This window comes from Salvelinus alpinus, chromosome 15 (assembly GCF_045679555.1).
Source record: "Salvelinus alpinus chromosome 15, SLU_Salpinus.1, whole genome shotgun sequence".
Lineage (NCBI taxonomy): Eukaryota > Metazoa > Chordata > Actinopteri > Salmoniformes > Salmonidae > Salvelinus > Salvelinus alpinus.
The window spans coordinates 24,902,847-24,919,509 of record NC_092100.1 but is presented as its reverse complement, the minus strand read 5'-3'; the positions used below and the strand labels follow the sequence as shown (position 1 = coordinate 24,919,509).

At 43.7% G+C, this 16,663-nt stretch overlaps 1 protein-coding gene across 1 annotated transcript in view; it reads left to right on the top strand.

The window, feature by feature from the left end:
• Positions 1-16,663, top strand: part of LOC139539763 (zinc finger CCHC domain-containing protein 14-like) — a 42,822-nt gene that overhangs the window by 19,284 nt on the left and 6,875 nt on the right. Inside the window, exons 3-10 of the mRNA XM_071343038.1 lie at positions 4,320-4,390; positions 4,624-4,695; positions 5,440-5,525; positions 8,702-8,814; positions 9,556-9,592; positions 9,827-10,106; positions 10,510-10,598; positions 13,675-13,799. Of these exons, the coding sequence (XP_071199139.1) occupies positions 4,320-4,390; positions 4,624-4,695; positions 5,440-5,525; positions 8,702-8,814; positions 9,556-9,592; positions 9,827-10,106; positions 10,510-10,598; positions 13,675-13,799 (873 nt within the window). The remainder of the gene's footprint in view (positions 1-4,319; positions 4,391-4,623; positions 4,696-5,439; positions 5,526-8,701; positions 8,815-9,555; positions 9,593-9,826; positions 10,107-10,509; positions 10,599-13,674; positions 13,800-16,663) is intronic.

The window sequence follows — 16,663 nt, the reverse complement described above, 5'->3', positions numbered from 1 at the left end:
TTACTGGCAGCAATATCCTTGCCTGTGAAGCCCTTTTTGTGCAAAGCAATGATGACGGCACGTGATGACGGCACTTGCAGGTAACCATGGTTAACAGAGGAAGAACATTGATTCCAAGCACCACCCTCCTGAAGCTTCCAGTCGGTTATTTGAACTCAATCAGCATGACAGAGTGATCTCCAGCCTTGTCCTCATCAACACTCACACCTGTGTTAACGAGAGAATCACTGACATGATGTCAGCTGGTCCTTTTGTGGCAGGGCTGAAATCCAGTGGAAATGTTTTTGGGGGATTCAGTTCATTTGCATGGCAAAGAGGGACTTTGCAATTAATTGCAATTCATCTGATCACTCTTCATAACATTCTGGAGTATATGCAAATTGCCATCATACAAACTGAGGTAGGAGACTTTGTGAAAATGAATATTTGTGTCATTCTCAAAACTTTTGGCCACGACTGTATAAAGAACTTGTATTTGTCTAGTTATTTTGGGAAAGAACTCCAATTGATTCTCAAAGAATTCATACCTTCATATTCATCCATTTATAAATGTATTACTATTATTCAAATTTTTGTCTTATAGAGTTATTGTAAATAACTCACAAGTCAGGCCTACTTAGATGACCAATTTTGTCCAAGAAAGGACTGGTGCCCCGTTAATAATTTAGATACTACCTTACATGTAATATTTTGAATTTAGGTTACCCAAACTGTATAATGGTATAATGAGTCAGTGTGTAGGAATGTCTTCTATCTGAGGGTAGTTTAAGTATGGGTTGATAGTTAAGGGTGTTAGAGGATTAAGGAGTTGATAGTTAGAGGAGCAGATTAAGCTGGGGGCTGATATTGCTTTGAAAGGAGCAGGTCTCTCCATTACTCAGTAGGATTGGCCTCTCCCCTCTCTGGTAACCCAATGCTGGGCTAGCTACACTACCTCATGGCTAGGGCTGCATGCCTGTCATCACACAGCACAAAGCAGGACGAACATACCTCCACACACGCACACACACAGCAGCGAGGGTGCACTTGTTATTCAAACATGTAGATAGTGAGGGACTTAATTTGTAATGCCATCTTGGTTTTGGTGTCATTATCATACTACACACACCACATGAAATGTGCTGATAATGTAAAAAAGACAAACACTGTCACTGTTGATTAGTCACTTTGTGTGTCTCTGTGTGCCAGTGTATTGCACAGGGTATAATATGTAACCAGATCTGTTTGAATGGTAGTATGCCCTGGATTAATGAGTCTGGCACCAGGCATATGGCGCCTCCAGCACCTACTACCTACTGAGAACAGGCAGGGTGCTGAGAGAGAGGCTGGGTGGCATGGCAGAGGGTACAGGTTACCTGGGTGGCAGAGCAGGGGACTGAGGGAGAGGGACGACCTGACGAGGCAGGGTGGCAGAGCAGGGGACTGAGGGAGAGGGACGACCTGACGAGGCAGGGTGGCAGAGCAGGGGACTGAGGTAGAGGGACGACCTGGTGCAGGGTGGCTTGGTATGCAACAGGGTGCTGAGGGAGATGGACTGCCTGGGTGGGTGAGAAGGACCGGGACATGGCTAGGTTACATGTGAGTACATGGCTTGGGTTACTACTGTGTAGTACAGGATGTGGTTGAGAGGAGATGAACTCTGTCCCTTAGGTTGAGGATGTGTGTGTTGGAGGAGGTTGGAGATCTGTGAGCTTAGCTTTGGCTGAGTGGTGGGTGGAGGGAGGAGTTAGTGTGTGGTAGATAAACTGAGTTTGCACATTAAGAGGTATGCTTTTTGGGTTAAGATGGTGTATTTTGAAAGACTAGCGCTGTGAGAAAGGGCAGAAAGGTGCATAGGTGTTTAAATCTTACAAGCTGTCCCCAGATCTGTTCCTGGACTGATGTCAGTTGGCCGTCCTTATTTTCCTCAGTGTTCGTAATATGTTTAATTTCACCTTAGTGGGTTTTTAGACTACAGACTTAGGAAATTCCTAGAAACATTGTATCACAGTTTAATTCAAATAGGAAATCTGGCCCATTATCAGTACTGGAAGAAGTTTTTGGATGAAGTTGGTCCTACGCATCAGTTTGGACCAGAGAGGATCTCTTGGCTGAAGTGGTTGTTGTTGGTTTAGGAGTTAACTCACATACTTGTCCTCAGGGTTATTAGGTTATTTTAGCTATGAGATATGAATAGCAGTCAATGTCTTTTTCTTTCTCATCACTACGCCTTCACTCTGTTTTCGGAGAGTGATGCTTTAACACAGATAATAATACACACTGCCCTCCTGTCTACACCAGACAGTCATGGGAAAAATGACTAGCATATTTTGGAAACCTTGAATAAGTCCATGTAACTAAGCGATTAAACAGTGAAAGAAGAGGAATTCTTGCCAGTAGGTCACCTGTAGTGCAATGCTCTGAATCTGGAAAGATACTAAGATAGCAGCACTCAGTTTGTCTCTGAGAATGTAGGCCTAACTGATAACAGGTGAATGTGCATGGTCAATGCTCCACATGCAGGCTTTGGCTATGTATGATCAGACTATACCAACTCATCTCAATTAAAAGTCAACTAACCATTTGTTTTCAGGGTGTAGATGAATATTCAGTTGCCTTACAGTAACATGGGTGATATGCTAAACCTAACTAAGGAGGGGATTGTGTCTGTGTAAACTCTGCTGTGAGTGAGAGTGATATTAGGTCAGTGCTATTGTCTCTGGCTACTGTCTGGTTCTGTATGGTTTGAACATGGGCAGGGTAAGGAGCTCACACAGGAGAGAGGGTTCAGCACAGACAGCATGACATACAGTACTGTAGTTCCTCCTCTGTCCACACTCCAGAAGCACACATGTCACATTCACTTTCCCCACTTACTCACCTTTCTTTTCTACACACTGTCCCTACTCTCTCTTTCACTTACTCACCTTTCTTTTCTACACACTGTCCCTACTCTCTCTTTCACTTACTCACCTTTCTTTTCTACACACTGTCCCTACTCTCTCTTTCACTTACTCACCTTTCTTTTCTACACACTGTCCCTACTCTCTCTTTCACTTACTCACCTTTCTTTTCTACACACTGTCCCTACTCTCTCTTTCACTTACTCACCTTTCTTTTCTACACACTGTTCGTACTCTCTCTTTCACTTACTCACCTTTCTTTTCTACACACTGTCCCTACTCTCTCTTTCACTTACTCACCTTTCTTTTCTACACACTGTCCCTACTCTCTCTTTCACTTACTCACCTTTCTTTTCTACACACTGTCCCTACTCTCTCTTTCACTTACTCACCTTTCTTTTCTACACACTGTTCATACTCTCTTTCACTTACACACTCACACAATGGGTTCGACCCTGCTGCTTCTGTATTGATCTTGATGGAAGTTCTCGAGAGTAATGAAGGTTTGAGTGGGTGGTTAGGTAGGAGCAGGCAGGCAAGCAGTCTTACAATGAGGAGGCCTATAGACTTTCTGCTCTGCTCCTCAAAACATTCCAGATAAGTTCACACTCGCCCGCCAGGGGTGAGGCCCTTTCCTGGCCTGACTGAGACCCAACCCTCTGGGGAAGTAGTGACGGGAGGTTTTTCACAATATTTAGTCATTTCTGATCCCCTCAGATAGGAGGCTTTCAGCACAGAGCTTCATTCAGCTAGCTAGCACCTCTCCCAATGCTAATACACAACAGAGGAAGTGCTGAGTCTGCAGGGTATATTTAACACACAGACCAGTGTGTGTGTGTAATCTACTGTGTGTGTGTTTATGAGTGTTGTGTATGTGATTTCAGAGGGTGTGTGTGTTCTCTGAATCTCTGCAGAGCTCAGCCAAAATGTCACTGGCAGGATCCCTAAAATGTGCCGTTAATCCAACCATAAATCTAGATTATCCTCCTATCACTGTTTCTCTCCATTGCTCTCTCTTTCTTTCTACCTAGTTTCTCTATCTGTATGCTCCCTCTAGTTTTTTTTGTTCTTTCTCTCTGTCTTCCTCTGAACTCTTTCCAATTTTCCTGTGGTTCTATGAGATTGCCAGTTTAAAATGTTTAATATGTTTTAAATGAACACCAGGTGATATCGTTCCCTGTGATTTTCCCTCTCTGAACTCAGACATTTGATTTAATTACATATATTTGGTGCCAAAACAACATGTGTCTGTGGCTGAATCAGCCTTGAAGGCACAACCTACAGCAGAGCTAATAGTACCACTAATCACTCAATTTCGTCTAGCACGTGCTAGCATACTCTAGCATGGTATAATGTAGGACTCTAAAGCACATGATGCTCTTAGTTTGTTAGACGATATTATCAGATAATTAGAATTATCATTTGTTTGTATTTCAGTGAACATAGAGAGGATAGACCTGAGGGGGGTAACCAACAAGGGGGGGAAACCAAGTGAATATATGCTAGAGGTGAGTACACACACAACACACACACACACACACACACACACACACACACACACACACACACACACACACACACACACACACACACACACACACACACACACACACACACACACACACACACACACACACACACACACACACACACACACACACACACACACACAGTTAAGTATGTACTGTATGTTCGTTGTCGTATCCTGTTGCCCTCTACTCGCTCTCTCCTCATCCCGCAGGTCAAATGGTCAGACTCCTCTGTGTCCACTGTGAGCAGGACTCACCAGGAGGTGCTGGACTTTCTCTCTCAGGTAAGAGAGTGGCCGAAGCAGAGAGAGGGGACTGAACGCATGTGTCTCTTATTGACTTTAGGTGAGGCAGATGAACCTGTAGCCATATTACTTCAACAGTATTTAACATTAGATTGTCTCTTAAGCTTTACAGGAATGTGGTTCTGAATATAGACCGCAACACCGCCCCCATTGGCATTTCTGTCTTTTTGGTAAATGTTATAACCATGTATTGCTACCACTGTATCATCAAAGGTATTATCTAAGTGAGTTTCAGAGATAGTCAGAATATAAATGTCATCAGTTACAAGCAAGTTATTGACTTCATGGACCTTGTTTCTCAGGCTGCATATGTTAATATGGGCTATTTTTAGCACTTTTCTGGGTTGCTTGATTGTTTTTAATGCTTTACTGGGAAGCTTATCAGAAGTAGACTTAGTCATGTTATTTATATTGGAGCTGATAGTGCAGGGTGAGCTGCACAAAGTGGTCTTCCTACTAGGGCACACCGCCTCAGTGCTAACAGTGAAACTCTGATTTATAGGGTCATGATTACTGCATACAATAGCTGTATGATAAACAGAAGTATTCGGTGCAATTAGGGGTACAAAAATTAAGTTACTTACATTGTGTTTGCCAATGCCCCTAAGATCATGTACATTTGATGTAGCATTATGCCGACTCATTGTCACAATGGTAGGGATTAACTGAGCTGGTCTTGGATCATTGATGTGAAGGTCACTATCTATCTTGTGTTTCTCCCAGGTCTCCCAGCTTTTCTCTGATGAAGGTTTAGAGAAGTTCCTGCCTCAGTCCCTTGGCCTTGATCAGACCTCTGAGCTGGACCCCAGGTAAGGTCCATCAGCATTGTCACTGACCAAGGTAGCCCACCTAAATATGTTCACTTGATTACAGTGGTACATAATTAATACTGTATGTGTTGTGATATATAATATGTTCACTTGATAACAGTGGTACATAGTTAATACTGTATGTGTTGTGATATATAATATGTTCACTTGATAACAGTGGTACATACAGTGGGGCAAAAAAGTATTTAGTCAGCCACCAATTGTGCAAGTTCTCCCACTTAAAAAGATGAGAGAGGCCTGTAATTTTCATCATAGGTACACTTCAACTATGACAGACAAAATGAGAAAAAAAAATCCAGAAAATCACATTGTAGGATTTTTAATGAATTTATTTGCAAATTATGGTGGAAAATAAGTATTTGGTCAATAACAAAAGTTTATCTCAATACTTTGTTATATACCCTTTGTTGGCAATGACAGAGGTCAAACGTTTTCTGTAAGTCTTCACATCGTTTTCACACACTGTTGCTGGTATTTTGGCCCATTCCTCCATGCAGATCTCCTCTAGAGCAGTGATGTTTTGGGGCTGTTGCTGGGCAACACGGACTTTCAACTCCCTCCAAAGATTTTCTATGGGGTTGAGATCTGGAGACTGGCTAGGCCACTCCAGGACCTTGAAATGCTTCTTACGAAGCCACTCCTTCGTTGCCCGGGCGGTGTGTTTGGGATCATTGTCATGCTGAAAGACCCAGCCACGTTTCATCTTCAATGCCCTTGCTGATGGAAGGAGGTTTTCACTCAAAATCTCACGATACATGGCCCCATTCATTCTTTCCTTTACACGGATCAGTCGTCCTGGTCCCTTTGCAGAAAAACAGCCCCAAAGCATGATGTTTCCACCCCCATGCTTCACAGTAGGTATGGTGTTCTTTGGATGCAACTCAGCATTCTTTGTCCTCCAAACACGACGAGTTGAGTTTTTACCAAAAAGTTATATTTTGGTTTCATCTGACCATATGACATTCTCCCAATCTTCTTCTGGATCATCCAAATGCTCTCTAGCAAACTTCAGACGGGCCTGGACATGTACTGGCTTAAGCAGGGGGACACGTCTGGCACTGCAGGATTTGAGTCCCTGGCGGCGTAGTGTGTTACTGATGGTAGGCTTTGTTACTTTGGTCCCAGCTCTCTGCAGGTCATTCACTAGGTCCCCCCGTGTGGTTCTGGGATTTTTGCTCACCGTTCTTGTGATCATTTTGACCCCACAGGGTGAGATCTTGCGTGGAGCCCCAGATCGAGGGAGATTATCAGTGGTCTTGTATGTCTTCCATTTCCTAATAATTGCTCCCACAGTTGATTTCTTCAAACCAAGCTGCTTACCTATTGCAGATTCAGTCTTCCCAGCCTGGTGCAGGTCTACAATTTTGTTTCTGGTGTCCTTTGACAGCTCTTTGGTCTTGGTCATAGTGGAGTTTGGAGTGTGACTGTTTGAGGTTGTGGACAGGTGTCTTTTATACTGATAACAAGTTCAAACAGGTGCCATTAATACAGGTAACGAGTGGAGGACAGAGGAGCCTCTTAAAGAAGAAGTTACAGGTCTGTGAGAGCCAGAAATCTGACTTGTTTGTAGGTGACCAAATACTTATTTTCCACCATAATTTGCAAATAAATTCATAAAAAATCCTACAATGTGATTTTCTGGATTTTTTTCCCTCATTTTGTCTGTCATAGTTGAAGTGTACCTATGATGAAAATTACAGGCCTCTCTCATATTTTTAAGTGGGAGAACTTGCACAATTGGTGGCTGACTAAATACTTTTTTGCCCCACTGTAATTAATACTGTATGTGTTGTGATATATAATATGTTCACTTGATAACAGTGGTACATAATTAATACTGTATGTGTTGTGATATATAATATGTTCACTTGATTACAGTAGTACATAGTTAATACTGTATGTGTTGTGATATATAATATGTTCACTTGATAACAGTGGTACATAGTTAATACTGTATGTGTTGTGATATATAATATGTTCACTTGATAACAGTGGTACATAATTAATACTGTATGTGTTGTGATATATAATATGTTCACTTGATAACAGTGGTACATAGTTAATACTGTATGTGTTGTGATATATAATATGTTCACTTGATTACAGTAGTACATAGTTAATACTGTATGTGTTGTGATATATAATATGTTCACTTGATAACAGTGGTACATAATTAATACTGTATGTGTTGTGATATATAATATGTTCACTTGATAACAGTGGTACATAGTTAATACTGTATGTGTTGTGATATATAATATGTTCACTTGATAACAGTGGTACATAGTTAATACTGTATGTGTTGTGATATATAATATGTTCACTTGATTACAGTAGTACATAGTTAATACTGTATGTGTTGTGATATATAATATGTTCACTTGATAACAGTGGTACATAATTAATACTGTATGTGTTGTGATATATAATATGTTCACTTGATAACAGTGGTACATTTACATTTACATTTTAGTCATTTAGCAGACGCTCTTATCCAGAGCGACTTACAGTAGAGTACATACATTTTATAACATTTTTTTATTTTTTATTATTTTTTTACATACTGAGACAAGGATATCCCTACCGGCCAAACCCTCCCTAACCCGGACGACGCTATGCCAATTGTGCGTCGCCCCACGGATCTCCCGGTTGCGGCCGGCTGCGACAGAGCCTGGGCGCGAACCCAGCCCAGCCTGGGCGCGAACCCAGAGACTCTGGTGGCGCAGTTAGCACTGCGATGCAGTGCCCTAGACCACTGCGCCACCCGCCACCACTTGATTACAGTGGTACATAGTTAATACTGTATGTGTTGTGATATATAATATGTTCACTTGATAACAGTGGTACATAATTAATACTGTATGTGTTGTGATATATAATATGTTCACTTGATTACAGTGGTACATAGTTAATACTGTATGTGTTGTGATATATAATATGTTCATACTGTATATGTATGATAAGGAGTAACAACCAAGGAGTTACTGTAAATGAGAAAACAAGCCATGCTGTTGTAATGTTGTTGTTGACCTAGTTCTTGGTGTTACTGGCTCTGAGTCAAAGACAACAGATAAGGAGGGAATGAATCATGCCGAGCATTGAATTTAATGTTATCTCATATGTTCACACTTTATGTTCATATGTTCCCTGTGCAGGTGCCTGACAGCGCTTCCAGTTCACATTCTCAAACACTACCGGGCCAGACTCTTCTTCAGCACTACTGCCCCCACCCCCACCGCCACCGTCCCCTCCTTTCTCCCCACTGCAAGTAAGACTCCTGTCCTAACCCTAATCAGAGTTCATGGGACGTATGTGTCCCCCTCTCTGATTGGGGTAAAGTAGGGACACTTCATCTTTGGGGTTTGATGGGTGTTGGGATTTCTATTTTAGTGTTGTGTGTGAATTTGGGCTGGCATGTTTGTGTTGGTAGGCCTGGCGACTGCTACTCCTTGTATATAGCTTAATTCTTGAATATTTTTATTCCTTGTGATATTTTATTTTTCGTTGGGAAAGGGCTCGTAAGTAAGCATTTCACAGTAAAGTCTACACCTGTGGTATTCGGCAAATGTGACAAATAAAATTTGATATGATTCGATTTGGTGACCTCATCCTAGAGTGTATTTATAGTTCCGTCCCCCAGGCAGGGAAGTGGGAGACCTGGATGTGTGTCTGGAGCAGCCAGCTATTCCCCCCTTGGCAGATATTAAGAGACCCTTGGGATGCAGTGAAATAAAAATGGCTCTTACTCTGCTGTAATGTGGTACCACCGGCCCCAGTGGCTGTACAGACACTGCTGCAATGTCACACTGCTCTCAAATTAACCTGGACAAACTGGCGACACTCAACTGATATTCAGCTTGTTGCAACTTGCAAAGAGGTCAAGAAGTCAAGAGACAAGAGATTATTACGTTAATTTTGTAAACATGAACTAGCTATTTATAGTATCCTAATATAGAAATTGTTCAATATGTGAATGACTGTGGATCTATGTTTCTTTTTTGTGCTCCAGATCTTGGCTGCCTGCTTCAATACAGAGGAGCCAACAGGTGGTCTCTCCTCGCTAATACACAACGTACTCTTTCACTATGTCTCATATAGACTGTTGCTGCCTAACCAAATCTGCAAATGATGATGATCTAAATATCGGAATTACAATCTTTCCATCCTTTGCAATATTTGTCTCTTCACTGTCCATTTTCTGACATTAACTTTTCCTTATTTTCCCTCCATGTTTCCACTCGTCTTTCATCCCTCCACCCGTTCTCCCTAATTTGTCTCAGGGCTGTGTGTGGTGTGGCCAGTATCCAGCCAGTCATGAGCATTCACAACTCCATTCAGCCTTGCTCTCCAAACCAGCTGCTCCCCCAGGGCACAGTGCCCACCCTTCCCCCCGGCAGGGTGGGGGTATCAGGGAGGGACAACGCGCCCTCTCCCGGGCACCTCCAGAATCCTGGCCCTCCACAGATGAGTAGCCCAGAACAGAATGGCATCCTGGACTGGCTGAGGAAACTCCGCCTGCACAAGTACTACCCAGTCTTCAAACAGCTGACCATGGAGGAGGTGGGTGGGCTCTGGGGAAGGGGGGAGTCTCTTATTGGTGGGTTTAGGTTACAGTGGATGAGTGGCATTTAAGACACCTATGGAGCTGTAGACATTAGGGCATAAGGAAAAGTGTGTTTGTTTTGGCTTCTCAAAGAGGCAATTAATTTTGCAGCAATCACAATACAGATTAAATCACATATTAACAAACAACAACATCAAAACATGAAAGGATATTTAGAAGCAAGTAGGTGGGACAAGTGCAATATCAATCATACAATTTCATAGTAAGGCTACATGTCAAAGGCTACGTCTAATATTAGAAAGCCTCAACAGTGAGACATTAGAGTAGATCAAACAACAGCTGCTATTTTCCCTATCAGACTCATTCTCCCTCTCTTCAACCTGCTCTCCTTTCCCACAGTTCCTTGGACTCACAGAGGAGGATCTGAACAGGTATGACCTCACCCAGGGAGCCAAGAAAAAGCTGAAGACGCAGCTGGAACTGCAGAAGTGAGTCTGAACCTTGAACCCTGAACCCCCACCCCCTCATCAAGCCCTCTGTCCCCCAGCTCAATAAAAACAGTGACAATCCCAACATACTCCTGTATAGAAACAGGTAGTTCAGAGGGTAATGACATAGATAGATACACAAAAAGGTGCTATCTAGAACCTAAAAGGGTTATTTGGCTGTCCCAATAGGAGAACTCTTTAAAGGACTCTTTTTGGTTCTAGGTAGAACCCTTTTGGTTCCAGGTAGATCTCTTTACACAGAGGGTTCTACATGGAACCCAAAACAGTTCTACCTGGAACCAAAAATGGTTCAACCTGGAACCTTATTTTCTAAGAGTGTAGATAGATAGATAGATCAAATCAGGTCATTGTTATAGAACGGTGCAAAATTCACAGAATTAGGCCAACATTACCTACTATTTCTATTTACAACTAATGTGTCATATTTTTTAAATTTAAATAGTCATACTTTATCATTTGTGTAGCATGTGTAAAAGGTTAATCTGTTGATGGTATATTTTTTTTAGACATTAACAAAGGAGATTGATCAATGATGTTTTTGTGTGAGGGAATATAGAGTAATAATGGATATTTGGTTATCAATGGTTAACTAGCATGCCAGTGGGGCAGATTGGTTAGCCCAGATAAGTTTACCTAAAGGGGAGATAGAAAGAATCACTCCCCTGGAAAAAACAATCACCTTTTGTAGCGTAGGAGTGTTACTGAGAGAAAAGATTATCACTAAGCCTGTTTCCACTGCTAATATCAACACGTTTCCACTAGTCAGGTTTAGCCAGGTACGACCATGTGCGTTGATTACACGAAGAGGAAAGTTCCTCAGGTGCTTTTCCATAGGTGTGTCTGACAGTGAGCTAAATGGGAGCTTATTCAGGATCACTCTTTCCACTGTCAAGTCTGATTTTCCTTCACCTGGGGATGCAGCTAAATTAACACTATTTTCCCTCTGTAGGCCTATATGGTTGCCCAAAAAACACTCATATGTCATGTCTTCCTTCGTGTGTACCATATTTAGAAGACACATGGACTGCTAACAAAAGTGCTTTTCTATATCAATTCTCTATTGCACCAGGGACAGCAGAAATTAATCTCAGATAACTATTTATCACACGAGTATCTCCATCTCTCTCCCTGATCATACCATGTATATAACCAAATATGAAATATGTCCCAAGGTTGATATGGTATACAGTGCATTTGGAAAGTATTCAGACCCCTTGACTTTTTCCACATTTTGTTACGTTACAGCCTTATTCTAAAATAGATTAAATCATTTTTTCCCCTCATCAATCTACATACAATGCCCCATAATGACAAAGCAAAAACAGGTTGCTGGAATTTTTAGAAAATGTATTACAAATAAAAAAAACAGATATCACATTTACAAGTATTCAGACCCTTTACTCAGTACTTTGTTGAAGCACATATGACAAAGATTACAGCCTCGAGTCTTCTTGGGTATGACGCTCCAAGCTTGGCACACCTGTATTTAGGGAGTTTTTCCCATTTTTCTCTGCAGATCCTCTCAAGCTTTGTCAGGTTGGATGGGGAGCGACGCTGCACAGCTATTTTCAGATCTCTCCACAGATGTTTGATCGGGTTCAAGTCCGGGCTCTGGCTGGGCCACTCAAGAACATTCAGAGACTTGTCCCGAAACCACTCCTGCGTTGTCTTGACTGTGTGCTTAGGGTCGTGGTTCTGTTGGAAGGTGACCCTTCTCCCCAGTCTGAGGTCCTGAGTGTTCTGGAGCAGGTTTTCATGAAGGATCTCTCTGTACTTTCCTCAGTTCATCTTTCCCTTGATCCTGACTAGTCTCATAGTCCCTGCCGCTGAACAACATCCCCACAGTATGATGCTGCCACAACCATGCTTCACCATAAGGATGGTGTCAGGTTTCTGCCAGACGTGACACCTGGCATTCAGGCCAAAGAGTTAAATCTTGGTTCTATCAGACCAGAGAACCTTTTGGCAAACTCCAAGCGGGCTGTCATGTGCCTTTTACTGAGGAGTGGCTTCCGTCTGGCCACTCTACCATAAAGGCCTGATTGGTGGAGTGCTGCGGAGATGGTTGTCCTTCTGGAGGGTTCTCCCATCTCCACAGAGGAACTCTGGAACTCTGTCAGAGTGACCATCAGGTTCTTGGTCACCTCCCTGACCAAGGCCCTTCTCCCCTGATTGCTCAGTTTGGCCGGGTGGCCAGCTCTGGGAAGAGTCTTTGTGGTTCCAAACTTGTTCCATTTAAGAATGATGGAGGCCACTGTGTTCTTGGGGACCTTCAATGCCACAGAACTTTTTTGGTACCTTTCCCCAGATCTGTGCCTCGACACAATCCTGTCTAAGTACAATTCCTTCCACCTCATGGCTTGGTTTTTGCTCTGACATACACTGTTAATTGTGTAACCCTATATAGACAGGTGTGTGCCTTTCCAAGTCATGTCCAGTCAATTGAATTTACGACAGGTGGATTCCAATCAAGTTGTAGAAAAATCTCAAGGATGATCAATGGAAACAGGATGCACTTGAGCTCAATTTCGAGTCCCATATCAAAAGGTCTGAATACTTATGTAAATTAGTTATTTCTGTTGTTTTTTTATATCAATGTGCAAAAATTTCTACAAACCTGTTTTCACTTTGTCATTATGGGGTATTGTGTGTAGATTGATGAGGAACATTTATTATTTAATCAATTTTAGAATAAGGCTGTAAGTACCAAAATGTGGCAAAAGGGAAGGGGTCTGAATACTTTCCGAATGCACTGTATGTACTTTATAGTTCAATTAGTGTAACGTGAAGACTGGGGTAGACACATATTACTACATGTCAGACCCTGGTGTGCTTGTGAAATGTTGACTAGACTAGAGAACCCTCTAGGGTTTCAGTAGTGCTAGTAAAAGACCATCTCAAAGATCTCTCCAGCTTATTCCTTCACCTTCTATAGTAGCTGTCTGGCGCCTGCTTGTGTACTTTATAATTATTTTGATTGGCTGTGATGATATTCCCCTCAGTTATGCTGTTTTGTGTCTGTGTGATGACTGACTGTGTGTGTTTGTGTTGTCAGTAGGGAGAAGATGGAGAAGAGGTATTTGATGTCCCAGTTCCCTGTGTCCTGTAGTGGCATCGCCAGGGTTACTCCATCCAGCCACATTGGTCCAGTGGAACAAGTACACTCCAGCAACAACACAGGTAACTCTTCTAACATGCTGACTACACCGGCATCGTGCGCATGTTGATTTTGTCTGTCCCCACCAGACGTGATCATGACACGCAGGTTAGGTTAAAATGCCAAAATCAGCTTTGAATCAATTATATTAATTTCGGGGAAGGTCAATGCGCATATGAAACATTCATGGATATTTGTCCTGGGAGATGAACATTGGGTTATTTTACTTGACATGCATGTGGTCCTCTTTTTAGCTGGTTCATTGTAGAATTTTGACCTGGAGTCATACAAAATTGTGTGTTTCTTTACTCCGATGATAAATCCACAGATAAAAAGGGAAACCTAGTTAGTTTTTAGTTAGTTATCTTGAATTAATCTCTCCTCGTTGGTCTGTCAAGCGTCCATGTGGGATTGTATCTTCCTGATATCCAATAAGAAGGGGACTTGCAGCGCGTGTCGCCTCTCCAATAGAGCCAAGTTATATTTTAGCGCTTGACTACGCAGACGGTGTGAGCGGTGTGGGTGAAATGATTGAATAGCATTAATGTGTAAATGTATTTTGCAACGCTCGCACATGCAACGTGGCTGATATGGTTTGTATGTAACTCCTCTGGCATTGTACACTTTCAATACAAGTAAACTAGACACTTGATACAGGTCATTCAAAGGCATCTGTTCTGTACTGTGCTCCATGAACATGTAAACTGTACACAAAGACTTAAATAAAGGTTCATTACAAAGGTAATCCTCCAAAGTACACCTTCTCAACGTTATCTATAGAACGTGATACTGCAGGTAACCTGTACGCCAGGGTTCCCCAACTGATTTTATTTGCTGCCCCACAAAAAAAAAGAAGAGAAATGTATTTTTTTATTTTTTATTGTTGTACAGCTCCAAGTGATTTTAATTTGGGAAATCTATTCCAAAGTATTCCCACGCATAATAGAGAGATATACAGTGCATTCGGAAAGTATTCAGACCCCTTGACTTTTTCCATATTTTGTTACCTTACAGCCTTATTCTAAAATGGATTCAATGGTTTTTTTCCCCTCATCAATCCACACACAATACCCCATAATGACAAAGCAAAAACAGCTTTTTAAAAACTGAAATATCACATTTAAATAATTATTCAGACCCTTTACTCAGTGCTTTGTTGAAGCACCTTTGGCAACAATTACAGCCTTGAGTCTTCTTGTGTCACGGCCGTCGTCTAGGTGGAAATGACCGGACCAAGGTGCAGCGTGGTGAGCGTACATTTTCTTTTATATAGAATATCGCCAACAAAACAAGAAACAAAGAAACGACCGTGAAGCTTACTAGGGCTATAGTGCCACTAACAAAGTCAGCTACCCACAAACACCAAAGGAAAAAAGGCTGCCTAAGTATGATTCCCAATCAGAGACAACGATAGACAGCTATCCCTGATTGAGAACCATACCCGGCCAAAACATAGAAATACAAAACATAGAAATAAAGAAACTGGAATGCCCACCCTAGTCACACCCTGGCCTAACCAAAATAGAGAATAAAAGCCTCTCTATGACAAGGGCGTGACAGCACCCCCCCCAAAGGTGCGGACTCCGGCCACAAAACCTGACTATAGGGGAGGGTCCGGGTGGGCATCTATTCACGGCGGCGGCTCCGGTGCGGGACATAGACCCTGCTCCACCTCTGGCTCCCCCCCATTTTGGTGGCGCCTCTGGTGCGGGGACCCTCGTCGCCGACCCCGGACTGGAGACCCTCGCTGCAGGCCCCGGACTGGGAACCGTCGCCGCAGGCCCCGAACTGGGGACCCTCGCCGCAGGCCCCGGACTGGGGACCCTCGCCGCAGGCCCCGGACTGGGGACCCTCGCCGCAGGCCCAGGACTGGGGACCCTCGCCGCAGGCCCCGGACTAGGGACCCACATTGCAAACCCCGGACTGGGTACCGTCGCTGGAGGCTAAGGACTGGGGACCGTCGCTGGAGGCTCCGGACTGGGGACCGTAACTGGAGGCTCTGGACTGGGGACCGTCACTGGAGGCTCCGGACTGGGGACCGTCGCTAGAGGCTCCGGACTGGGGACCGTCGTTGGAGGCTCCGGACTGACCCGTGGAGCAGGCACAGGATGAACCGGGCTGTGGGGGAGCACTGGAGATCTGGTGATTCTCCTTGGCACCACTCTTCCAGGCTGAATGCCCACTTTGTCCCGGCATCTCCAGAGCGCAGGCACAGGTCGAACCGGGCTGTGGGGGAGCACTGGAGATCTGGTGCTTAGACCTTGCACCGCTCCTTTTGGCTGAATGCCTACTTCAGCACGGCACGTACGGAGCGCAGCCATAGGACGAACCGGGCTGTCACATCGCACCGGAGACACAGTGCGCAGAGCCGGCGCAAGACTTACCGGGCTGTGGAGGCGCCCTGGAGGTCTGGAGCGTAGAGCTGGCACAAGACGTGCATGGCTGGGGAGGCGCACAGGAGGCCTGGTGCGTGGGGCTGGCACAGTCTTCACCTCAGGACGAGTATGGAGAGCTGACTCAGGTGACTTTAACCTGAGGACACGCTCCGTAGAGCGAATGTTGTGCCTCATGCACCAACACAGCAGCTCTCTCCTAACTCTCTACTCCAATCTCCCCATCAACTCCTTAACTGTCTCTGCTTCACTCCCCTCCAAGTTCACCTTCTTCTCCCCGACTGGCTCTGGTTCCAACCTCGGCTCCGCCGACCGTCCCGTGTGCCCCTCCAAAAATGTTTTGGGGGGGCTGCCTCTCCTGGCCACGCTGCTTGGTCCTTTGGGGGTGGGTAGTTCTGTCACGGCCGTCGTCTAGGTGGAAATGACCGGACCAAAGTGCAGCGTGGTGAGCGTACATTTTCTTTTATTTAGAATGTCGCCAACAAAACAAGAAA